Source organism: Talpa occidentalis, unplaced genomic scaffold (assembly GCF_014898055.3).
Source record: "Talpa occidentalis isolate TD23 unplaced genomic scaffold, MPIMG_talOcc4v2.1, whole genome shotgun sequence".
Classification (NCBI taxonomy): domain Eukaryota; kingdom Metazoa; phylum Chordata; class Mammalia; order Eulipotyphla; family Talpidae; genus Talpa; species Talpa occidentalis.
In genome coordinates, this window is record NW_026555331.1 from 120,041,882 (window position 1) to 120,067,425 (window position 25,544).

Sequence of the window (25,544 nt, forward strand, 5' to 3'; positions counted from 1 at the left end):
GTCATTATGTGGGTGTCCATCTTAATTATACCTTTAAAAATGCAAATGTCTTTTGAAAGGAATATTTTCAAGGAAGGATATTCCAACAGTTGGGAGGAAGATGAGGGAGAGAATAGCTGAGAGTCTCAGAGAGAGAAATGATGAATAGAGTGAGAGCAAGATCTCAGAGGCAATGCTGAGTTTTCCTTCAGTTCTCTCTAGATGCAGACTCTGAATATCTACATTTAGTTATTTTTTTAAAAAACTTCAAATTTTTGAAACGTATCTTTTCTGACTCAATAAATTTTCTTGCCCAATTTTCCAACTAGTTTATCATTTAATTCATTTATTTCAAGTCTAAAATGAAAGTTAAAAAAAATTTGACTCCTAGGTCTAAAAAACAAGAACTTCCTGTATCTTAGTGTTTATAACTTGTATAAAAAATGATTCTGGACTGCATGAAAGTAGTAGTAGTTAATGATGGTCAATGGAAGAAAAGATTAGCTCACTGGAGGCTGAGGACATAAACAATGAGAAAATATTCCCTTACAGAATCATGGTGATTGATTCTGCAGTTTCAAATACATCTTAAAAATCAGGAAAAAAAATTTAAACCCATTCATGGGAATCCCTAAATATAATTCAGATAAAAACAGAATTACTCTTCAGTGTGTAGATGGGTGTAAAGGGAAAAAAAGCAGAGCTCTCTTCACCCCACTTCCCTCCACCCCCCACCCCCCACCCCCCGCCCTTTCTCCTCTTGCGGCACATCTCCAAAAGGAGTCCTTAGAGGCACAGGAGTCCAAAAAAGCAAAAACACAACTAGTGTGCCATTAGCCACACACGGAACTATGCCAGGGAGAAGGTTTCATGAAGGGGCCAGCTGGGTCGCAAGTTGTCCGTGAGAACTCAGCAGCATGGCCAGAGGCAAAAGGGCTCTTGTCCCAGAGAGGCCAGACACAGGCCTTCAACCAGGCCAGCCAGCTGGCTGCCTAGGAGGAGGAAGCAGCACTTTCCAGCAATGGCTGCTTTACAGCCTGTGCTTTCTTTGTTTATTCCTTTCTAATTCTTTGTCAAGAAAGTTTATTTGAAAATACTAGGGGATAGCAAAAAAGGGTTGGCTTTTCTACCACATTTAAGCCAGAATTGTATTATTTTATTTAATATGTGAACATTTTTTCCGGCTTATAAAAATAATGTATGCTCTATGCAATTTGGAAAATTTAGAAAAAAAAATACAAAAAAAAAAATCAACCATCATCTTGTCCACTAGAAATAACCTCTTACAAACATTTTAATGTCAAACTTTCCTCAATCCATATATTTTTCACAAAACTAAAACTAGTATCATACTATATGTAGTTTTCTATCCTTTTCCTGGCTAATCATTACATTGTGAACATTTTTACATTTCCTTCAAAAATTTTTTTTCCAAAAAAAAAATTTTTTTTAATAGAGGCATGTTTTATTTATTTATTTTATTTATTTGTTTGTTTTGTTTATACATGCACTGGGTACAGTCAGAAGCGCGGGAGGGTGAGAGAATTCACCAGAGCCAGAGCGGGGAGCAGAGCAGGCAGAAGGACCGAAACACACTGCTGAGGGGAGCAGCGGGCGGCAGGAGAGGTCTGCGCGCCATGTGGGACCCTCCTCCGGTGGCCGGGGAGCAGCCGGGGATCGAATGGGCGCCGCGGAGGCCGCGGGCAGCTTCGCAACCCAGTGCTCAACCGCTGCGCCACCGGGGAGGCCCTGTTTAATAATTTTAAATTATTAGCCATAGAGGTTGTTTCTCACTTTCCCCATTATTAAAATTTATGATATACATATTAATCACTATTAATGATTAAGTGTATGTATATTTATCTCTACTTCTAGATTTCTACTAAGAATATAGAATGAAAAGGTCAATTTTGAAGCTCTTCAAATGTATTTCAAATTTGTTTTCCAAAAAAAAATGTATAAACAATTTATACTCTAGTTAGCAGCCAACTGGAGTGTCCATTTCACCTCAACAACACTAAGAATTATAAAATTTTTACTTTTGGTGATTTGATAAGTGTAAAATAGAAGTTCATTTTCATCTACAATTTACTGGTATCGGTAGGTTAGATAAGTTTTCTTACATTTACTACCTGCTATGGCTAAATTGTGTTCCCCCAAGTGCATATTTTAAAGTCCTAATCCTCAATGTCATGGGATTTGGAAATAGAACCTTCGGGATAATTAGGTTTAGATGAAATTGTAAGGGTAGGTTTCTCATGATGAGATTAGCATCCTTATAAAAAGAGACACCGGACAGCTTGTTCTGTCTTTATACCAGGTGAGGGAATGGGGAAAAGCAGCTGGCAATAGGAAGAGAGCCCTCACCAGAACCCAACTAGTCTAACACCCTGATCTCAGACTTTCAACCTCCAGCATCACAAAAAAACCAAACTTTTGTTGTTTAAGCCACCCAATCTATCATATTTTGTTAAGACAGTCCAAAAAGACTAAGACACTAGACATCATGGATTTTCCATGTGTTTTATTTGCCCTTTATTAGGAAAGGTTTCATTTGTGTAGATCTGGAAAGGGAGGCATATATAGAGTATCCAAAGAGGGATACCAAAGCATGGCAAAATTCAAAAAGATAGAAGGAAGGCCACTTGTGTCCCAGAGGGCTTTCATAAGGTCCTCTGTGCTAAGGGTTTAAAGGGCTCATCCATGACTTAGTCTATTTGGGTTACTAGAACCGAACACCATACATCGGGTGATTCATACACAATAGAAATATATTTTTCATAATTATGGAGATTGGGAATTCCGAGGTCAAGGCATAGGCATAGTCTTTATCTGGTGAGAGCTGCTTCCTTGTTTGTAAACAGCTGCCTCTTGCAGTTCCCTCACATGATGGAAGGGGAAAGGGAGCTCTCTGGGGACTTATCTATAAAAAGCACTAATTCCATTCATGAGGGCTCTGCTTCACCTTCCAAAGACTCATCTCCAAAAACCGTCACATTAGAGATTTCAACATATGAATTTGAGGGGATGCAACATTCAGTCTATAGCTTGCTCATATTCTTTCATTTTAACAAAATCTAAATTCTGTGATTTGAAATTGATATCAATTTCCTTAGGTGCATGTGAAAACAGCTGTCCATATGGGACCCCAGTGATCTCCTATGCCTTTACTGTGACATTCATATTCTTCCTGGAGTTCCAGAAGTTTGGTGCTGTTGAAAGTAACCTTCTAGGGCCTCCCTCATGGCACAAAGGGTTGAGCACAGCGCTGTGAAGCTGTCCACAGCCTCTGCAGTGTGAGTTCAATCTCCAGCCAGGGAGCTACCCATATGGCACAGCAGACCTCTCCTGACTCACCCGCTGCTCCCCTCAGCAGTGTATTTCAGTCATTCCTCCTGTTCTGATCCCCACTCTGTCTCTCGTGAATCCTCTCACCCCCTTCACCTCTGGCCTGTACCCCAGTTCTAGTATGCATAAATAAATCGTTAAAAAATAAAAGAAAAAAGAAAATAACCTTCTAGAGAACAACTATCATTTCTAGATCAAGAGAAATTTTCCTTGGCTTATTAAATATGTCAAGATAATCTATACCTGCACGATCCAATACAATTGGTAGTAATTACATGTGGCTATTGAGTACTTCAAATGTGGCTAGTCCAAATTGACATGTGCTATAAGTGAAAAATGTACCCAACCGGAGGACTGAAAATGATTTTGTATTGAATCCATGTTGAAGTGATTATATTTTGGATAGATTGGCTTATATAAAATAGATTATCAAAATCAATTTCACCTGTTTCTCTTCCTTCCTTAATGTTTTTGTAGGACATTCAAGTGGGTAAAATTGCAGAGAACTCAGTAGAAATGTTTGGGCTAAAAACAGTTTCAGAGACACAGATGATAGTAGTTAAAAGTCATTGTGGTGGGGCCTCCCCTGGTGGCCCAGCGGTTGAGCGCTGGGTTGTGAGGCTGCTTGCAGCCTCTGCAGCGCCAGTTTGATCCCTGGCCACAGGCGAGGGGCCCACAGGGGGGAAAAAAAAAGTCATTGAGGTGTTCTATTAGCACAGAGTTGTTCTATTTGCTGATGGAATGGCCTAATGTACCCCACCCTCAGCTGACTATGATTGCTGTCCCCCTGCCCAAAAAGGCTGACTGTTCTTAAAATAGTAAGTTCTCTGACTAACTTGAGTTGAACATATAACCCAATAGTCTTTAAGTGAGATATGCAAACCCCTAGGAGTCCACAAAAGCTTTCTAAGTATAAATAGTGTAAAGGAATTGATTTCCAGATCACCACTATTCATATGTATTCTTTTTTTTTTTTTGAAGATTTATTTATTTATGCATACAAGAGCTGGCGTGCAGGTCAGAGATGCGGGGGGTAAGAGGAGTCACTAGAGACTGAGTGGGAAGCAGAACAGGCAGATGTACTGAAATCCACTGCTGAGGGGAGCAGCAGGCGAGACAGGAGAGGTCTGCTGTGCCATGTGGGTCACCTACCTGGCCGGGGATTGAGCTTGTGCTGCAGTGGCTGCGGATAGCTTCATAATGCTGTGTCTTAACCCCTTGCGCCACCAGGGAGCCCCTCATATGTTTTCTCTACTAAAACTGATCTGCCTGGGAACACATTTTACAATTTTCTCATTTTTTCCTTTCATAATCACTTCTCCCACTCTAGAAAATAAAGGCCTGCTTTTCACCTATCTGGAACTTATTATAAAGAAAACTGAGGCAGAGAGATTTAGAAATCACACAATCAGTAACTGGAAAATTCAGGAAGCAAACCTAGAATATCTCATAAGAGATAATCCCCTTAAATTGTTGGGGGAGGGGGGGAGGGAACCGACTCCTGTTTGAGGCAATCTTGGTTGGGAGTCCTTCCCTTCACAAAAGTCTTGGCGTCCATTCTCTGGACTAACCTCAAACTGCTCCTTTGTAACTTACCCCAGTCTCACTGTGGGCCAATCCACCAAACCCCCTCAGGTCCTTATCTAAGGCGCCACTGTTAGGGGGAAAAGGATGTCCTAAAGCTAATTCCATACAGGCTTTGTGGACTCCACCCCCACCCCAGGCCAAAGCCAAAGACACTGGGAACTCCAAATCCCATCACCACCAAAGGGAAGGTGACTGGGACCTGAGGGTGGGGTTAAGCAGCCAGGTTGCTATAAAGCCAGACACGTGGGCTTTGGAGGGGTCCCCCATTTTGACTCTCCGCCAGCTCGCAGCATCCGGCCAGCTCAGAGAGTGCTTTTTGGGTTTCCAGGTCGTCGGATGGGGTAGGACGCATTAAAGACTTTATTTCCCTATTTTTTCCCTGAGTTGTACATTTTCCTTATTTCCTTTTCCCTTGTAAATAAACCTTTTATTAACCTTTTGTGTGTGCCTGTAGTGGAGTATTAATAAGTCCCTTGTAAGCGCGCGGGGGTGAGGACCCACAGCCAGCAAACACGTTCAATATCGGGGCTGCCCTATAATATAACACCAGTACTGCCCACTCTCCAGATTTTCCTCTTCGGATGCTAGGACACTTTTTTCTCACTACTTTTGTCCTCTTGTTCAAATCTTAAAAGTTGGAGTTTGGGATTTCTGTCCGGAGGCCCTGTGCTTTCTCCCTAGTAGACGTGCCCCACTCCCCCGCCAGCCACCCGTCTTCTCTCTGACCTCCATCTTCAGCTCAGCCCGCCGCCTGGTCCAAAGCTAGCTTTATCCTTTCCCAATCCGCTTCTCCTTCACTCGCTCTCCACCACCCCCTAGACGCCCCTCTAGAATGGCTTCTGGCTCCTCCCTCTGGTAATTCCGCAGCCTCCTGGCTCCAGTACCTCGCATATCTGAGGGATGTAGTTCTTCTTGAAGTAATTCCTCAGCCTGGGGCTGGCAGTGCGCAGCGAGGACATAACCAGGGTTTGAAAATCTGCGTTCCCGCCTGCTCCCCACGGAAGCAGCGCGGAAGGCGTCGGGCTCGCAGCCCAGAGCGAGCGCGTCTTGCCGTTGCCCTGGCAACCGCGGGGCCGGAAGCGGCGCCGCGCCACGCGGGGACGCCGGGCGATTCCTGCAAGCGGCGGCCTCGGGAGGGACCCCGGGCTCGCGCGCGCGGGATGGGCCGGCGGGGAGGCGGGGGGAAGCTGGCCTCCCGTCCGCACCCCGCAGCGTCCCTTCTCTGGGGCACCAGGCTGCAGCTCCTCACAGACACCCTCTCGCCAGCCCTCGCGCCCCGCCCCGTGGAAGCCGCCGGGGCGCGTCTGGGGCCGAGTAGGAGGTTTCTGGGTTTTAGCTGGGCGGTTTCCGGGAGGCGGAGCTCCGACCCCCATTTCCTCTCAGCGTCGCCCGCCGGTGCCCCAGCTACCTCGCCAGCCGCTGGCCTTGGGGTCTCGCGCGCCAGGCCCAGCGCTGCGCCCGCGCCCCAGCCCCGGCGGCAGCATGGGCGGCGCCCGGCACGCGGGCTGGGTGGCGGCGGGCTTGGTCCTGGGCGCCGGGGCCTGCTACTGCGCGTACCGGCTGGCGCGGGGCCGGCGGCGAGGCGACCGCGAGCCTCGGCTGAGACCCTCGGAGTCCGCAGGTGAGGCCCCCGGGAGCCTGGCAGGTGGGCGGGACGGGGGACCTGGGCCTTCCGAGGCCGGGGTCGGGGTGCGGGGCCAAGACGCACCTGGTGCTCGAGGCTTTCAGGTGCGCTTAGTAAAATAAGGGGCTGAGCGAGAGGAGAGAGGGTGACGCGTGAAGAGGGCGAGGAAGCCCAGGTGCAGAAGGTGGAGCAGCCCCTTGATTGGAGCGGGTAGGGTCTAGAGCCGCCGCCTGCCTTCTCTTTGTTCCCAATTCTGGCGTGAAAACTCGCCCCAAGATTGGCGTCACCCGAAGGTTTAGGTTTCTCAAAAGCATGTTGGTTGCCTCCGAGCCCCTGTGCTACCAAAGGGACTCCCGACTGTTGAGAAATTCTGCGCGCTTTTTACCCTTGGGGAAGAGTCGCCGCCGGGGCGGGCGGTGCGGGAAGGGGGAGGTGCGTCGAGTTTTGCGTGGATTTGCTTGGCTTCTGAGAGGGGAGGTGCCCCTCAAGTCACTATGGTCCATATAAATGCAAAGTTGAAATGGGATCCCGAGAGACACTGAGGGAGAGCAAACTGCAACAGACAAACTTGTGATTAGGTTTTTGGCTAAATGTAATTGAAAGTTGATTGGTGCGTTCGGGATTCTTCTTTGGTGAAAGTTCTGGAAGGATATTTCAGGCCGTGGAAGCTGGGAGGGTAATAAAGACAATACTCCTGCCAACCAAGAAACTCCTCTCCAACTGTGGAAAAGAACTAAACCACTTTATTATTGAATAAGCATTACTAGATAGCCATGCACACGACAGGCAGTCTGCATTATAATGGGATTGCAAAAACAATTCTAATTTACGTAACCAGGTGATAGAAACTATTCGTATTACCTGCACTCTGACAAGATAAATTGCACCACTTGCTACACATAGTTCATCCTAAATTCACTGGGACTTGATCACTGTTTGTGATCACTAATTGCCTTTATCCAGGAGAAGAATAACACCTCTCTGTACGGTTAAGCCGGTGGTTACTGTTGCTAGAAGGAGCCAGGTGCCCATCGTAAAAGGCAAAGACAAGGAGATCAGGGTCCTGTTGTCTTCGGTATTTACTTTTTAAACAGATGACTTCAAAGCCCCTGAAAAATACTTTGGGGCATCGTAGGAGACTTACTTGTAAGGCATTTTACATTATGTTTGACAGATAGATATGGAGTTTATAATTACTAGTATAATCAAGCAAATGCTCTAAGAAAGGGGAGTGGGGAAACCTCTGTTTTGACCCAAGGGGAAATCCTTTTTAAAAAATTATATTTACTTTTATTTACAAAGACTAGTTTGTTGCTTGTCAGAGTAATTTCTGTGTAAGTAATTGACCAGGTGACCTGGACTCAACCTAATGAACACTGACAAAGTCTTTTAAACTTAGTTATCAGTTTCCCAAATCACCATTTCCTAAGTCAGACAACTTAAAAGTAAGTCACAGTTCCCTTCTGTAGTGGCAAGATGGCACAGAGCAGGATCTCTATGATTCTATGCAGACGGGTACAGGGTAAAGGAGAGTCCTGGAGCCCTCTGTGGCTTTTTCAGGCTTTTATTGGGATTTTACCAAGTACAAGGCAGGTGGGGGTGCGCGCCCCCCCTCTCCCCCAAGGCTGGCAGGCCACCCAACCCCCAGCAAGTCTTCACTCTTCCTGGGCGCTCCAGTGTTCTCTCCTGGTGATGTTCTCCCTTCTGCTTCACTTTTTTTGTTTTTAAATATTTATTTATGCATACAAGAACTGGAGTACAGGCCAGAGGTGAGGCCCGGTGAGAGGATTCATCAGAGGCAGAGTGGGGAACAGAACAGGCAAATGGACTGACGTACACTGCTGAGGGAAACAACTGGCGAGACAGGAGAGGTCTGCTGCCCCATGTGGGCTCCTCCCTGGCCGGCCAGGGATCAAACTCATGCTGCAGTGGCTGTGGATTGCTTCATAGGCTGTGGATTGCTTCATAACCCCTTGTGCCACCAGGGAGGCCCTGCTTCTCTTTCTCTGTCATTCTCTTCTTGCTCATTCCCGGTGACACCACCCTTATATGTATGCCCAGTCTCAGCCCAGGTGTACCCACCTAAGTATGCCCACACACCACTCCAGGTGCCCACCATCAGGCATGTGTTCAGGACCACAGGGATCCATCATCCACACTAATGGCGGGAGGGCAAAAAAAGCCTGACAATAAACTTACCCTGCACCTTCCTTAACCTTTATCTTTGAAGATGAGAAATTTCCATTGTTTGAGTTATTCTTAGATTTCAGAGGGTCTTTTTTTTTAAGTGAGATACAATTAATCTATACTGTATTAGTTTCTATGTACAGCTTAATGTGTACAGTGGGATATGATCACCACAATAAGTATAGTAACACCTATCACCGCACAGAATTTGTTTTTTTTCTTGTGGTGAGAACATTTAAAATAGGTAGTATTCACTGTAATCATCATGCTGTGCATTACATCTCCAGAGCTTATTTGTAACGGAAAGTTTATACCTTTTGATACTTTCACTCCCCAGTAAGGCAACCACCAATCTGCTTTGTGAATCTGTCAGATTTATTAAATCCATGTGTATGTGAGATTATATTGTATTTGTCTTTCTCTGTTTGACCTATTTCATTTAGTATAATGCCCTGAAGGCCCAGTCCATGTCACTAATAGCATGATTTCCTTCCTTTTTGGGGTTAAATGAGAGAGAGACACAGACATATCAGTTGGCCATCTTTATGTCCTCTGGAAAAATGTCTATTCAGATCCTCTGCTCACTTTTTAATCAGTTTGTGTGATTTGTTAAGGTGTTTGGAGGTTTTTGCTATTGAGTTGTATTCGTTCTTTATATAAATGAGTTCTTTATGTATTAGTTCTTTGTATATCATATATTACCTATAAATATATATTATATATTTTTATGTATTAACATTATATATTTATTAACCCATTATCAGGTATGATTTGCAAATCTCTTCCAGTCAGTAAGTTCCCTTTTCATTTTGTTGATAATTTCCTTTGCATCCAGAATTTTATTTTACTTTGATGTATTCTACTAGTTTATTTTACTTTGTCAAATCACAAAATTCATTGCTAAGACCAGTGGTTTTACCACAATACTTCCAGAAGTATTGTGGTTTCGGTTCTGAAAATTTTTAAATCTATATTGAGTTGATCTTTGTATAGTGCATGATTGTGAGCCAGTTTCTTTGTAGCTGTGCAGTTTCCCCAACACCATTTATTATAGAGACTATCCTTTTCCCCATTATATATTTTGACTCCTTTGCCATAAATTTGTTGATCATGTATGTGTGGGTTTATTTGTTGGCTCTCAGTTCTGTCATGTTCTTCTGTGTGTCTGCTTTTATGACAGTACTGTTGATTACTACAGTTTGTAATATAGTTTGTAATAAAGTGTGATGCCCCCCAGCTTGTTCACCTTGAGATTATTTTGACTATTCAGGACCTATCGTGTACATACAAATTTTAGGATTGTGTATTTCTGTGAAAAATGCCAGTGTGATTTTGTGGGGTTTGCTTTGCATATATAGATGGCTTTGGGTAGTATTAACAGTATTAATTCTTCTCATTTATAATTATGCTGACTCTTATCTGTGTGTTCAACCATCCTTGATGCCCTGAAATAAATTCCTCTCAGTGTATGATTCTTCCAGTGTCTGTTGAATTCAGTTTGCTAGTATTTTGTTGAGTACATTTGCATTTATCTTCATTAGAGATACTGGTCTATAGTAAGACTCATAAAATGTTTTTGGAGATAGTCCCTCTTCAACTTTTCAGAAGAGTTTGACAAGTGTAGGGTTTTTTTGTTGTTGTTATTCTTTTTAATTTGTTACAACTCATTAGTGAAGCACTCTGATCCTGGGCTTTTGTTTTGGGGGAGTCTTTTGATTACTGTTTCTATTTCCATGTGATAGGTCTGTTCAAATTTTCTATTTCTAGCTGATTCAGTCCTGGAATGTTTTATGTTTCTAAGAATTTATCCATTTTTTCTAGATTGTCCAGTTGTTACCATATAGGCATTTATAACTACTCTTATGTGGGTCTTTTGTATTTCTATCTGTTGTTACATCTCTCATTTCTGGTTTTATTTGAATTTTCTGTCTTTTCTTTAATTCTGGCTAAAGTGGTATCTTTTTTTTAGTCTGTTAATCTTTTCAGAACCAATTCTTTTCATTTATCTTTTGAATTACCCTAATTTCATTAATTTCTGCTGTTAAGTTTTAATTATTTTCTTCTCACTTTGGCTTTTTTTTTTTAAGATTTATTTTTATTTATGCATGCAAGAACTGAGGTGTAGACCAGAGTGGGGAAGGGGCAGGTGGGAGGATTCACAGTGGAGAGCAGAACAGGTGGATCTGAAATACACTGCTGAAGGGAGCAGCGGGCGGCGGGACAGGAGAGGTCTGCTGCGCCATGTGGGTCGCCTCCTTGGCCAGGGATCGAACTTATGCCGCAGTGGCTGGCAATAGCTTGACAGTGCTGAGACTTTAACCCCCGTGCCACCAGGGAGGCCCCATTTAATTTTTCTTATTGAGATAACATTGGTTTATAACTCTGTATGTTTTAGCGTATGGATTCTGTTTGGGCAGCAAGGCACAGAGCAGATTCTCTCATCTATTCAGGCAGACTAGTAAAGGCAAGTCCAGAGCCCTTGGTGGATTTTTTTTCAGGCATTAATGCGTTTTCTATGCCAGTGCTTGTGGGGCAAGCCCGCAGACTGGCAAAGCAGGGAGGCCAGGAGGCTGACAGGCCTCCAGCCCCTGACGAATAGTTACTCTTTGGGCTCTCTCTGGCGTCCTCTTATAGTCCTCCCTCTCTGTAGTCACTTGTCCTCTCGCAGCCTTTCCGCCACAGCCACCTCTGTGTGACGCCACCCTTACAGCCTCCGCCGCCAGGTTCAGGTGTGCTCGCTTATGCACGCCCACACCATACTCCAGGTGTCCACCATCAGGCTCGTGTCCCCCGAGCCCATGCTCCTAAGACCTCCTGCATTAGCACAGTTAAGGCTGCAGGTGATAGCCACAGAGGCTAGCGGAGAAAGGCCTGGCCATCACTACCCTACAGATTTACACCTTGTCAAATGTCACAACACACCCACCACAAAGCAGCAAAAATCTTTCATCATAGTCCGTTGAGGCCCCTCTGCCCTTTGCTCCTTCTCCCTCCTGCCTCCCTGCCCCAGAGCCTCAGTTCTCTAGTCTGATTTCTGAGGGTTTGGTTTGGTCTGTTCCTTCACATGTGGTTTCCCCCCCCCTTTTTATTCCACATATGAGTGAAATCATCCATTATTAGGCTTTCACCTCTAACTTCACTGCGCATAATTCCCTCCAGTTCCATCCACACTGTTGCAGGTGGCAAGATTTCGTACTTTTTCTGTTAAGTCTCTGAGTTGTTCTTCTGAGTTCTTTTGTATCTCTTTGAATTGCTTTTTTGAATGTTCTTTATCTCTATTTTGAATTATTTATCCATTAGAAAGATACACTCATTCCTGTTTTTGAGTTTTGATTTTGGAGAGTTGTCATTTGTCCTTTGATGATGTATTACCTTGAGTTCTCTAAGAGCCCGCTGCTTTAATTTTCTGTCTGCCCATTTGGAATCTGGATTGGCAATTTAGAACTTAGCTGATCTGAGATTTTCCAACAGATGGCGCTGTGACTTTACTTTTAAATTTATTTTGGTGTCGGCTGCCTACTAGGTTGTCCAAGTAAATTGCTGTTGCTATGTCAGTGGGGTGACGGAGGCGCATGGAAAGAGCCAGCCACGGTCAGGGATGTGCTGGGGAAGGCCTTGTTTGTGTGCACTGCAAAGATGTTAGCCCTTCTCTCTGGGGTCCCAGATCTTAAACTCAACTGTCTCTCCAGTGTCAGTGCACTTCATGTCACCAGTACAGATCCTGACGCGTGGGGCGGGAGGTGTGGCCAAGACCTTTCTCTGTTGTTCTTCTTGCCAGGATCCTGTTTCGTGTATCGCACCCTTGCTCTTCTGCTTGGGGCTTCACCTGGTCAAGGGTATATATCTTCACATCATCTCTCCTCTCCCCTCCCCAGGCACCCTGGCTAGACTAGCAGTCCTGTCATCTTAGTCCCCCTAAACGCCACCACACATCTCTCGTCATCCAACTCTGTCACTGATGTGTGAATCTCATGTTTCCTTCCAGTGTAGTCTGTGTTGGTCACTGTGCTGTGGGGTTCTCTCAGCGGTGTTGCTATTCCTGAATAATTTTTAGTTGATCCCCCTGGAAGCAGAGCAAGGAACATCCTATGTCACCATTTGATGCCATCTCCTGGCTGCGCTTACTTTCAACTGTCACATTGGAGCTCCTCCAGGTGAAATTCTGTGATTTAATACTTTTCCCTAATAGAATTTTATTTGGCTATTTATAAAGAATTTAAGTATGTATTGGAAAATTTTTAGCAGTGGCTCTGTGGAAAATGTACAGGAAAGTAATAGAATTTTAACATGAGTTAAATTTATCATGCTTCTGCCATGTGTGCATAAAACCACACAACCTCAGAGCTACATAGGAGCTTTTGGAACCAATTATAACCTTAGACCAACCTTTTTATTTTACCTGTGAAAAAATTAAGATGCCAAAAGACTTCCCTGCAACTTTTTTTCTGGTGTCTGCTGTGTCACTTTAGACAAATCCTTAGATGATCCTGGCTTCAGTTTCCTTATGTTATAAGGCAAGAGTTTGGGATGAATCTCCAAATCCTTTTCATTCAGAATATCTGGTTGTTTTTGTTGTTGTTTTTTTTTTTTCATATCAGAGTTTCTGATAAGACTGTGTAGTAAGAATTTGCTTGTTTTCAGAGGGAGGGAGGAGCACAGGGGACTGAGGTGATGGTGCACAGGTGCATTGGGGAAGGAAACTATGGGGACTACACCTGAGGGGATGGGGAGAAGCAAATATTGCTTAAAAATAAACAATGATGTAAAAAAAATAAAAAGATTTTGCTGGTTTTGACTGTTTAGATTTTCCTAACAGATTTCTTACTTGGCTTGTTAGGCCAGCATATCCTTGCTGTCCCTTTCCCTCAATTGTTTTGTGATTTCTCTTGATGAAATATATTTTGTTATTTTAATTATAGGAGTAGTACATGTTCATTGTGGAAAAAAAAAATCAGAAAGTACTTGCTAGTACAGGATAGAAAGTAAAAGTAGTTTGTAATTGCATTGCCCAAAGATAATTATCTTCAGTAATTTCCTATTTAAAAAAAAATACAGATGTGACATTCTATATCACTTATTGTGTATCTCACACACACTCCTCATACACACCCCACACACCACTCCCAGGACAGTGTATTGTGGACAAACACACTCAGACTTGGAATCAGTTTCATTTATAAGGAATCATGTTCTCTGTGACACAGTAACACAGCTGTCTTAAAGATCGTTTGTTTTTACTCTGATATTTCTGTAAAAGGTTTTATTTAAGATTGAAGCTATAAACTCTAAAATGTCATTGAATAAATTTAGCATTTGCTACAGCTTTTTCTCAATTATAGCTTTGCTTTACCCACGCCCTCCATGCTCCCAACAGGACTGTTATTCTAGCATTCCAGTCATTAAGCCTTGTTCATGTAAATAAAAATGCGAAGTTGGCAGCACTATTAGATTATTCACATAGCTTTGTCTCTTGCCTGAGGTGTTCTCTTAAAATTATGATTAGAAAAGGTCTGCTTAGTGCAAATCCTATTCCTTGGTCTATGCCTGCAGGCAAGTGTTCCATTGGCTGGGTTTTTTGGAAAAGATAAAGAAAATGCATTAGGAGTATATATCATCTGCATGCTTTACTAAAGAGAAATATTAAGTGGTCAGTGACTAATTTCTTCATATCTATAAACCTCAATTTCCCATTTGTAAATTGAAATTATAATAGTATCTTTTTTTCAGGGTTGCTTGAGGATTTCTTCCCCCTACTACTTTCCCTTGTTCCTTTTCCTAGGCCCTCTTAACCTCAGGGCCCTTGTGATGTTTATGTTCACTGATTTTTTAAAAAATTTTTACGTACTTGTCTGTTATGTAAATTTCCAGTATTTGTTATTCTGACTTTTGTTCTGTGCATTGTTCTCTTAAATGCCTTCTATTTTGTTAAAAATGACTATTTCATCGTTTTTTTTTTCTGGCCAAATATTATTCCATCCATAGTGTGGCTATAGCATATCTTTTTGATTGAATCATCCACTGATGGACATTTAGGCTGTTTCCATGCCCTAGCTGTTGTAAATAATGCTGCTGTGAGCATTGTGTAACATAGAGATGTTTTTGTTGATGGTTTCATAGTCATTGGGTAGATGCCCAAGAGTGAGATTACTGGGTTTTATGCTACTTCCATTTTTAGATTTTCAAGGTTTTCTATATTTTCTAGATTCCCACCAACAGTGTAATAGGGTCCTCTTTCTCTGTATTCTCTCCAGCAGTATTTGTTGGAGGTCTTCCTAATACGTGCCATTCCCATGGGCGTGTGCTATCATCTCATTATGATACTAACTGCGTGTCTCTTACTGGAAGTGATGATGAACATTTTTCGTACATCTGTTGGCCTTCTGAATATCATCTTTGGTGAATTTGGTGAATGTATCTACTTCCCATTTATTAATTGGGTTTTTTTTTTTTTTGAGAACTCAGTGTGTTTATGATTTGTATGGGAATATTAAGGCTGAGTTAAAGAACAAAACAGTATAGGGAAAGAACAAATGCCAAAACATACGGAGGGTGTTTAGTGGCATGGTAGTTGTTTATCGACTGATATTCACGTTGCACTCGGGAGTATCTAGGTGTTAGATTTTACTAGAAGAACTTGTGGTGTGGTGGGGCAAGGAAGGAGGGGGCAGGCAGGGCGAGGGGAGATCTGAAGCACAGAGCATAGTGGAGCAGCAGGCACAGAGAGACGAGACCTTCTGCTGCACCACATGCGCTCTAGCTCCATGCCCCTTTACGGGGGCTAACTCCCACGCTCCTTGCGGGTAGCTCCCTGGCCAGGGCTCGAACTCAGGCCACAGCGGTGAGAGCGCTGAGACTAACCCTTAGGCCATCCTGGAGGCCCCGCCAGGGGCTTAGTTAAATGGAGCCTTTAACCTTTATTAGGAGGCTTCAGGAGAACTACTGACAGCTGCTTCTCCAGCAAGTCAGAAGAGACTACGGCTGCCCTTCCCTTCCCTTCCCTCAGTGATCATCACTGTCTCCTCCTAGGGCCCCTGGGTGCTGAGGGAAGATGGCTTTCAGCAGCACCTCCATGTCTTCATCGGTGACAAGAGGGGGCAAAGTATGGGGATTTTTCAAGTCTAAGGTATTTTTCATTGATGAATCAGAAGAAAAACCTACACAGTTCAGAAAGTAATCAGGATTGTACTGATCCTGAAAGATTTCTTTGGTGAAAATAATGTGTAAAATCAATATTTAGAAGTTTCTAGAGATTTAAGTATGCAGACTTCTGATGTCCTCATAGAATAATGAATGCTCTTAGCGAGGTGAAGAGACTCAAAAAAACAAAGTAAATAATCCAGTCAAAAAATGGGCAGAAGAGCTAAAAAGAAACTTCTCCAAAGAGGAAATGCAAATGGCCACCAGGCATATGAAAAAATGGTCAACATCACTTGCAATAAGGGAAATGCAAATCAAAACTACCATGAGACCCCATCTCACACCAGTGAGAATGGCACGTATTTAAAAAACTAGCAACAACAAATGTTGGCGAGGGTGTGGAGAAAAAGGAACTCTCCTGCACTGCTGGTGGGAGTGCAAACTGGTCCAACCGCAATGGAGAGCTGTGTGGAGATTCCTCGACCAGCTAAAGACAGAGACCAGCTAAAGACAGAGCTTCCGTAGGATCCAGCGATTCCACTCCTAGGTATTTACCCAAAGGACACAGAAACATCAATTCCAAAGAGCACCTGCACCCCTATGTTTATAGCAGCACTATTTACAATAGCTAAGCTTTGGAAACAGCCCAAATGCCCAAAAATAGATGCCTGGATCAAGAAGATGTGGTCCATATACACCATGGAATATTACTAAGCATTCAAAAAAGATAAACTCATGCAATTTGCAGCAACATGGATGGCGCTGGAAGGGATCATGCTCAGCGAAATAAGCCAGAAAGAAGACGAAAAACACTGGATGGTCTCACTCATAGCAGGAATTTAGAAACCAGCAAAGCACCTGTAGTCCATGACCTTAGTTTATCCTTTGCACTTGTTTTCTTCACGTTGTATAGAAGAAATGGATTAAGTAGAGGAAGCCATACATTCCTGGGCATTAAAGAATAGTTTGAGTGGTTGTTCAGAATCATCTTGGAAGGTGCAGTGATTTATCTCTCCATATCCTCCAGATATTTCTTAGCTCGTAAGTGTCTTCTACTACCACCGTCTCTTCTCCCATCAGTATACATTCTGTTTGCCTTCCGTGCTCCTAGAAGCTGCCCAAGGACATATGACAATATTCTAAGATCTTTCCAGGCCCCCATGGATGGCAGTGGTTTCATATCACGCTTAAACAATCTCCTGAGGTTGTGACCAGAGATTTGTCCATTGTCGCTGCTCTCACAGATGCGCCAGGGCTCGGGAGCTGCACTGGGGGGCGATGGGGTCCCGCACAGAGGACGGAGGCAGCTGCCGGGGTCTGGGAGTCTCCTGGCCAGAGCCCGCCACACGCTGCCTAGGGGCACCCGGCGCTCTCGGAGGTGCCGGAACTTCCCGGGTTTTTATTGTTTTTTAAATACATCTTGAATATTCATCTCTCATCAGATATATATTGTGTAAATATTTCCTCCCTTTCAATAGGGTGTCTTTAATCACCTAGTTTCTTTCACTGTGTAAAAGCTGTTTAACTTGAGGTAAATAACTCTTAACTGTTCTTATTTCCCTTGCCACCCTTGTTGGTATCATCAGTGTTTTTCTGTGTATTTTATTACTGCACGTCTTAATCTAAATCTTTCTTCCATTTGGATTTCATTTATGTGGGGTTAGCAGGTGATCCAACTTCATGCTTTTATGGGTGATTTCCAGTGTTCCCAGTACCACTTACTAAAGGGACTGTACTTTCCTCATGCTGTAGTCATAGCTGCTTTACCTTAGATGAGGTACTGATATGTATGTGGATTCATTTCTGGGATTTTGATTCCATTTCATTGATCCATGTATCTGTTTCTTTGCCAATACCATATTGTTTTTGGTACCTTTGCTTTACAGTAAAGTTTGAAATCAGGTAATGTGATACCTCTGTTTCTCTTTTTTAAAGGTTGCTTTAGCAGTTCATGGCCTTTTGTGGTTCCATAGAACTTTCAATATTTTTTAAGTATCTTTGAAAAATATTGCTGATTTTGATGGGGAGTGCTTTATATTTTAGGCAGGGTAATCATTTTTATTATAATGGTTTTTTTATTTTTTTAAATTTTTTATTGTAACATTTATCAATTTTTATACATTTTTTAGACAATATTTGCTTCCCCCCACCCCCTCAGATTGAGTCCCCATAGAATTTCCTTCCCCAAGGCACCCATGCACCATCACCTCAGTCCCCTGTGCTCCTCCCTCCCTCTCTCTCATCCCTCTCCCTCCTCCTCCCTTGCAGTATGTCTCTGGTTTACAATGACCTGTTTTTGCTTTGTTGCGGTTTGTACTGTAATTATTACTCTTTTACACTGATGTCCTATTTGGTTCCCCTATATTCCTGTTATAAGTGAAACCATCCTATATTTTTCTTTTTCCTTCTGGCTTATTTCACTGAGCATAATTCCTTCTAGTTCCATCCACGTTGCTGCGAATGGCATGAGTTTATCTTTTTTGATTGCTGAATAATATTCCATAGTGTATATACACCAACTTCTTGATCCTGTCATCTATTTTTGGGTATTTGGGTTGTTTCCAGGTTTTACCTATTGTAAATAGTGCTGCAGTAAACATAGGGGTTTAGGTGCTCTTTTGAATCAGTGTTTTTGTGTCGTTCGGGTAGATCTTTAGGAGTGGAATAGCCGGATCGTATGGTAGCTCCATTTTCAGTAGATTGAGGAACCTCCACACAGCTTTCCACAGTGGCTGGACCAGTTTGCACTCCCACCAGCAATGTAGGAGAGTTCCTTTTTCACCACATCCTTGCCAACATTTGTTGTTGCTTGTTTTTTTGATATGTGCTATTCTTACTGGTGTAAAGTGGTATCTCAGACTGGTTTTGATTTGCATTTCCCTGATTATAAGGGATGTTGAGCATTTTTTCATATGCCTGTTGGCCATTTGCATTTCCTCTTTGGAGAAATGTCTTTTGAGTTCTTCTGCCCGTTTCTTGACTGGATTGTTTATTTTGTTTTTGATGAGTGCTGTGAGTTCTTTGTATATCTTTGTGATCAGTCCCTTATCAGTTGAATGGAGTGCAAAGATTTTTTTCCCAGTCAGTGGGGTGTCTCTCTGTTTTGGTTAATGTCTCTCTGGCTGCACAGAAGCTTTTCAGTTTGATGTAATCCCAGGTGTTTATCTTTGCCTTCACTCTCACTGCTTTGGGTGATGAGTCTTTAAAGATGTTTTTGAGATGTATGTCTTGTAGTGTTTTACATATATTTTCTTCTATATATTTTATGGTTTCAGGTCTTATGTCCAGTTCTTTTATCCATTTCGAGTTGATTTTTGTGCACGGTGAGAGGTAGTGATATAGTTTCATTTTTTTGCATGTGGAGGTCCAGTTTTCCTAGCACCATTTATTGAACAGACTGTCCATGTTCCATTGCATATTCTTTGCTCCTTTGTTAAAGATAAGAGCAGCTTTATTTCTGGGCTCTCTATTCGGTTCCATTGGTCTGTGTGTCTGTTTTTGTTCCAGTACCAAACCGTTTTAATTATTATGGCTTGTAGTATAGCTTGAAGTTTGGAAGTGTGATACCTCCTTTCTCCTTTGTTTTCTTTTCATCAGTAGGACTTTGGCTATTGCTGTTTGTTTTTTTTTTTTTTTTTTTTTGTGGTTCCATATGAATTTCATCAGTATTTGTTCTATTTCTTTGAAGAATGTCATTGGAATTTTTATTGGAATAGCATTGAATCTGTATATTGCTTTTGGGAGGATGGCCATGTTAATAATGTTGATTATTATATTGTTTCTCCCCATCCATGAGCATAGATTTCCTCCATCACCTTGTGTCTCTATGTCCATCCTTTAATAACATCTTATAACTCTTGTTTTATAGGTCTTTTACCCCCTTAGGTTAATTCCTAGGAAATTCTTTTTGAAACAAATATGCAGTTCTGAATTTCTTTTGCTTGTTCATTGTTTATATAAAGGCTTTGGATATTTGTTGATTTTTGTAACCTGCTACTTTACTGAATTCATTAATTGTTTCTAATAACTTTGTAATACAGAGTTTTTAGGATTTTCTCTATTAAAATCATATATTATCTGTAAATAGTGATAGTTTCACTTTTCTGATTTGAATTCCCTTTATTGCCTGTTTTTGTCTTGTAACTCTGGCCAAAATGTCTGATGCTAAGTTAAACAGAAGAGGCGACAGTAGGCATCCTTGTCTTGTTCCTAATCTTACATGAAAAGCTTTCAGCTTTTTGCCATTAAGTGTATATTGGCTCTTGATTTGCAGTGTATGCCCTTTATTGAGGTAGGTTCCTTCTAGTCCCATCTTGTGTAGAGTTTTTTCATAAGTGGGTGCTGAATGTTATCAAATGTTTTCTCTGCATCTGTTGATACTATCATGATTTTTTAATCTTTCCTTTTGTTGATAGGTATTTCATTGATTTACATACATTAAACCATCATTGTACCCATGGGATAAATTCCATTTGATCATGGTGTGTAATCCTTGTGATATATACTGTTGGATTCGATATGATAATATTTTCATGAAGATTTTTGCATCTCAATATTCATTGGGGATATTGGAATAATTTTCTTGTGCTATCTGGTTTCAGTACTAGGGTAGTATCAGCATCATGAAATGTGTTAGGGAACATTCCCTATTGAATTTTTAAAAAACAATTTGAAATGGGCCATTGGTTCTTTAAAGGTTTGATAAAATTCATTTATGAAGTTGCTTAGTTCTGAGCTTTTGGATTTTGGAAGATTTTATTACTGTTTCAATTTTCATACTTGTGATTGGTTTGTTCAACTCATTTAAGTTGGATTAAATGATTAGTTTTTGGATTAATTAGTCCTGGATTAGCCTGGGTAGACTACTAGTCTAGAAATTTGTTCATTTCTTCAAGGTTATTGAATTTCATTAGTATATGATGGGTTAATTAAGGTTAATATATGAGATAATTATGTCACTTATTAGACAATGTGGTTGCTGGCTTGTTTTTATGGACCACGTTGTTTCTCTCCTTCCTCCATGTTATATGATTTAGGTTCCCTCTGTGTTCATTGTTCTGTTGCTTTATAATAACACCTTTGAGATTTCTTATATGTGGCTTGGTGTTGTTAAGTTCTTTTAGTTTTTATTTTTCTCTTGAATGTTAATATTGCTAGGTAAAGGATTCTGGACTAGAAATCCTTTTTTTAAGTACTTTAAATATCCCCTGCAACCCTTTCTGCTTGTAATGTTTCTACTAAAAAGTCTTCCGGCAGTTAGTTTGGTGTCCCCGCAGGCTTTTTTTAAATTATTATTATTGCTGTTTTCATATTGTTGTTCTGTCCCTGTGTAAGCTTTCAGTGACTTTTTTATTATGTGTCTTGGTTTGTCTGTCTGGCATTTTGTTTGGAATTGGCGGAGCATCTCCAATCACAGTGTTTGGTTCATTGAGTTACCCTAAAGTACTCATTTTTTATTCTTTTTTCTCTACATTGTTTATTTGTGTGTTCTCTGACACTGTCATTAGTTCTCTCCATTACTTCTATTTTTCTGCTGTGAGGCACTTACTGTATTTTTATTTATTTTTTTAAAGATTTGTTTATGCATATGTAGGGTCAGGAATGGCCACTGAGCAGATTTTCAATGATCCAGCTGACTGGGTAAAGGAGGAGTCACAGTCCTCAGTGGCTTTTTGCAGGCTTTTATTGGGGTTTACCAGGTACACAGCAGGCAGAGGTACTGGGGGGCTGGGAGGCCTCCCAGCCCCCAGCAAATCTTCACTCTATCTGGGCTCTCCGGCCTTCTCTCACATTCGCTCTGCTTCTCTCTCTCTCGGTTTCTGCTGGCATCCCTGTGACGCCGCCCTTAAAAGCCCAGTCTCAGCCCGGGTGAAATCCCATCTACCTATGCCCACACCCTATTCCAGGACTGCAAGGATCCATTATCTATCTTGATGGCAGGAGGGCAGAAAAGCCTGACATTTTTCCTTACCCTGTAGCATACAAGAGTTGGGGTACACGCCAGAGATGTGGGGGAGGGGGTAGTGAGAGGATTCACCAGAGACAGTGGGGAACAAAACAGGCAGACTGATGAAATACACTGCTGAGAGGAGCAGCAAGCGAGACAGGAGAGGTCTGCTGCCCCATGTGGGTTTCTCTTTGGCTGGGGATAGAACTTGGACTGCAGGGGCTGCAGATTGCTTCATATTGCGGTGCTTAACCCCTTGGGCCACCAGGGAGGCCCACTTACTGTATTTTTATATTTGGTTATAGTGTTTCTTAGGTGGTGTTTCAAATTGTACCTGCCTGTTATTTTGTTTGTTGCTGTTTTAATATCCTGGGTTTTGTTTGTCTGTGGTTCCCAAAACATTGTTGCAATTATCACTTCCAACTCCTCTTTGCTCATGTGCTGCAGGCTGGATTGAGACTTGTGGTATGTTTTGTCTCCTTTTTAATTTTAATGGGTTGTCATAGGGATTGACTTCCAGGCTGGCTGTTGTCTTTGCACTGTGTTAAAGTAACTGGAGCACTGCTCCTGGTGAGGGGTCGTGTAGGTATAAATGGGCACCAAAGGGTCACCAAGCAGTGAGTGTCAGGGAATCAAGCTTTCCATTGTACTGTGACTACAAGACCTGTGTTTTGGAGATCCACAGTGATCCCCTACTAGAGTTAGTCTTGTGTCTCCTTCTACCTAATGCTGATTTTGAACACTAGAGGCAGTGCTGGGCATGGAGTAAGTTGATATGGGGGTTCACACGCTGGGAGTTCTGTACTTTTCCAGCAGAGCCTTATCCTGGGGTGTTTGCGCCTGTTATTAACAGGGGCTTGAACTCTACACAAGTATTATTTTGTTGTTTTGGTTTTTTTAGCCCCTGGGCATTGGCAGGTGTTTTAAATATTCCCACCACGGCTTTCAGAAATGGCCTCGTCCTCAAGGAGACACAGGTGATCCGTTTTGCTCCAATTCAGGCTCCAGCCTGAATTCGATATTGAGAGCTTTGGCGTAAGCCAGTAACCTGCACTCAGCACCCAACCCCCTGCAGGTCCCATTGTCCTGGGCACCAACTTTGCACCCCCCCAACCCAGTGCAGTGTCGGGTCTCAGTAATCCCTGATACTGGCATATACTGCTGAGTCAACAACTATAGGGGGGTTCTGCACAGCAGCCACCCCACCTCTCGTGGGTTCTACTACCCAGTTTCACTATAAACACAATTCCCTGAAAGTCTTCCCTACCTCTTTCTGTGGGGCCATTGCTCCTGGTGTGTGCGATGGTTCTCCATTATTCCCTCGGGTCTTTTTACTTTGTTCAACTCTAATTGTGATTATATGGAGGAGGCGAACCTGGATCTTCACTCAGCCCATCTCCCTGGACTCCTTTGCTTGCGGTTTAAATGAGATAAAGCATATAAGATGCTGAAAATTATACCAAGTAATCAGATATGCATATGATGTTTTTAAAGTTAATTTTTTGATGTTTAAAGTTTTTTACCTCATTAATTTAAAATGAATTTTAAATAACTTTGTTCTTATACAGAAGACTTAACTAATGGCTCCTGTGATGATGTTCTAAATCCTGAACAACTTCAGAAGCTCCTTTACCTGCTCGAATCAACTGAAGATCCTATAATTATTGAAAGAGCTTTGGTCACTGTTGGTAATAATGCAGCCTTTTCAGCTAACCAAGTAAGTGTGCTAGTGCTAGCAAACAGGTTCCGCCCCTTTTACACACTGAGTAATTGTGACCCTCATCTGTTCCTTACCCGTGCATAGCCTCCATTTCCTCCTCCATACAATGTAGTTACTTAAAGATAGAGAATAATGTTTCCTTCTGAGAAACACAGCCTAATACGATTTCAGTAGCCTTCTAGATCCCTGTGAAGTTGGTCATTGGCATCACACTGGTAATAATTGTATCTGATCAACACTTTGCATTACATGTTCTTTTTAATTATTTAAAATTTAGCAGTGATTGTTTCAGTCAAGTAATGAAAGCATTTAACATTTAAGAATATGCCTTACGTTGCATATAGGTCTCACAAGTACAGTTCTGATGCTACTGATTCCTGGACCACATCTGACAACTACTAATGTGGTTGAAGAGCTTAACTTTAAATGTTTCCTTTTCCCTCCTCCTCACATGGAAAGAGTCAAAAGCTTTTTACAGTGTTTTTCAGTTAATGCCTTCGTTAACATTGTCATAGATACAAAATAATTTTGGATGTATACTTTATTCCAGTTTTCTCCATGTCAAGGTTTACTATAAAATAATTGTACAGGAAGATATAAAAATACTGTGTATTATTCACATGTCTTTCCTTTGCAAGCCAATTTAAGTTATTTTAAACCAAAAGGAGAAAATAATGAGCCCACTTGAACATCCAAGAATAGCATTGGTTTCAAGCAGAAGAGAATGCAATTCAGGGTTACAAAAGGCTCATCAGAGCTCTCTCTTTATCTTTTGCCTCTGAGTATCCCTTTTTATTGTGTATTGGTCCATAAAAAGGTTTTCTTGGGCCTCCCCAGTGGCGCAGTGGTTGAGTGCCGGGTTGCGAAGCTGCCCTCAGCCTCTGCAGCGCCGGTTTGATCCCCGGCTGCTCCCCGGCCACTGGAGGAGGGTCCCACATGGCGCGCAGACCTCTCCTGCCGCCCGCTGCTCCCCTCAGCAGTGTACTTCGGTCCCTCTGCCTGCTCTGCTCCCCGCTCTGGCTCTGGTGAATTCTGTCACCCTCCCACGCCTCTGACTGTACCCCATGCTTATATAAATAAATAAATAAATCTTTAAAAAAAAAAAAAAAGGTTTTCTTCTCAGGCTGAATTGAAAGTCACTGGTCTCTCATGCCTTGATCCCTATAGCTCATGGTCCAAAAGATGTAGTTGCTTTTCTAGGATCAAGTGCCCACCTCTGGATCCGTCACTGGCTGTGCAAGACCTGGCTCCCATGTGCACCCTGTAACCAAACAGCAGGGACAGATGTGAACAGTATTGATGAAATGTCTGCCGGGGATAATGTGGGATAGAGGAGGTGCCAGGCGGATGAATAGATGGTGACTATTAGCATGCCTTTACCAGGTACTCTGACAGCATAGTGTTAGCTGCCCTCTGAAAGAAGTGTAGTCAGTGATTGAGCATCCACTTGTTGACCAGCTTCTTTGGGTAATCCATTGCCCCTCGTGAATTATAGTGCCTTGATCACTTAACAGTACAGTTTAAAAAAAAATTTCTTATTGCCACAATTCCTTGAAAAGAAACTAGAATTACAGAAGGAAAGTTTCTTTTTCACTCAATGCTAAGCCCACCCTTAATAGTAGAATATTTGGCTGTTGGTAAAAAGTAGATGATGGCAAGAGACTCCTGATAGAATGACATATTTTGTCCTGACAGGTCATTTTCAGCTATTTTTCTTGTAAGAATTGAAGCAATTGATACATCTTTCATTGTTGGGGCCAAAGGCATATAGTCATATTTTCTGTCTCCTCATAATCCCTTATGGATTTCCTTGGGATATAAACATATACCCAGAAGCAGGATTGTTGGGACATGTGGTAGTCCTGTACTGTTTTCCAGCGTGACTGTACCAATTTACATCCCAGCCAGCAGTACCCTGGGTTCGCTTCTCTCCATGTCTTTGCTGTTTGCAGATACTTGCTCTCTCGTCTGTGTGATACATCTCAACGTAACATCTTTAGGTTTCCCTGTAAATC

At 42.3% G+C, this 25,544-nt stretch overlaps 2 protein-coding genes across 4 annotated transcripts in view; one reads left to right on the forward strand and one right to left on the reverse strand.

The window, feature by feature from the left end:
- FBXL13 (F-box and leucine rich repeat protein 13) overlaps positions 1–5,958 on the reverse strand; it is a 141,057-nt gene extending 135,099 nt beyond the window's left edge. For all 3 annotated transcript variants that reach the window (XM_054692510.1, XM_054692511.1, XM_037511106.2), the window contains exon 1: positions 5,799–5,958. In XM_054692510.1, coding sequence (XP_054548485.1) covers positions 5,799–5,873 — 75 coding nt within the window. In that variant the 5' untranslated portion in view covers positions 5,874–5,958. The remainder of the gene's footprint in view (positions 1–5,798) is intronic.
- A 438-nt stretch (positions 5,959–6,396) lies between these two features.
- The window catches only part of ARMC10 (armadillo repeat containing 10), a 33,838-nt gene continuing 14,690 nt past the window's right edge, over positions 6,397–25,544 (forward strand). The window contains exons 1-2 of the mRNA XM_037511146.2: positions 6,397–6,535; positions 23,378–23,526. Coding sequence (XP_037367043.1) covers positions 6,397–6,535; positions 23,378–23,526 — 288 coding nt within the window. The remainder of the gene's footprint in view (positions 6,536–23,377; positions 23,527–25,544) is intronic.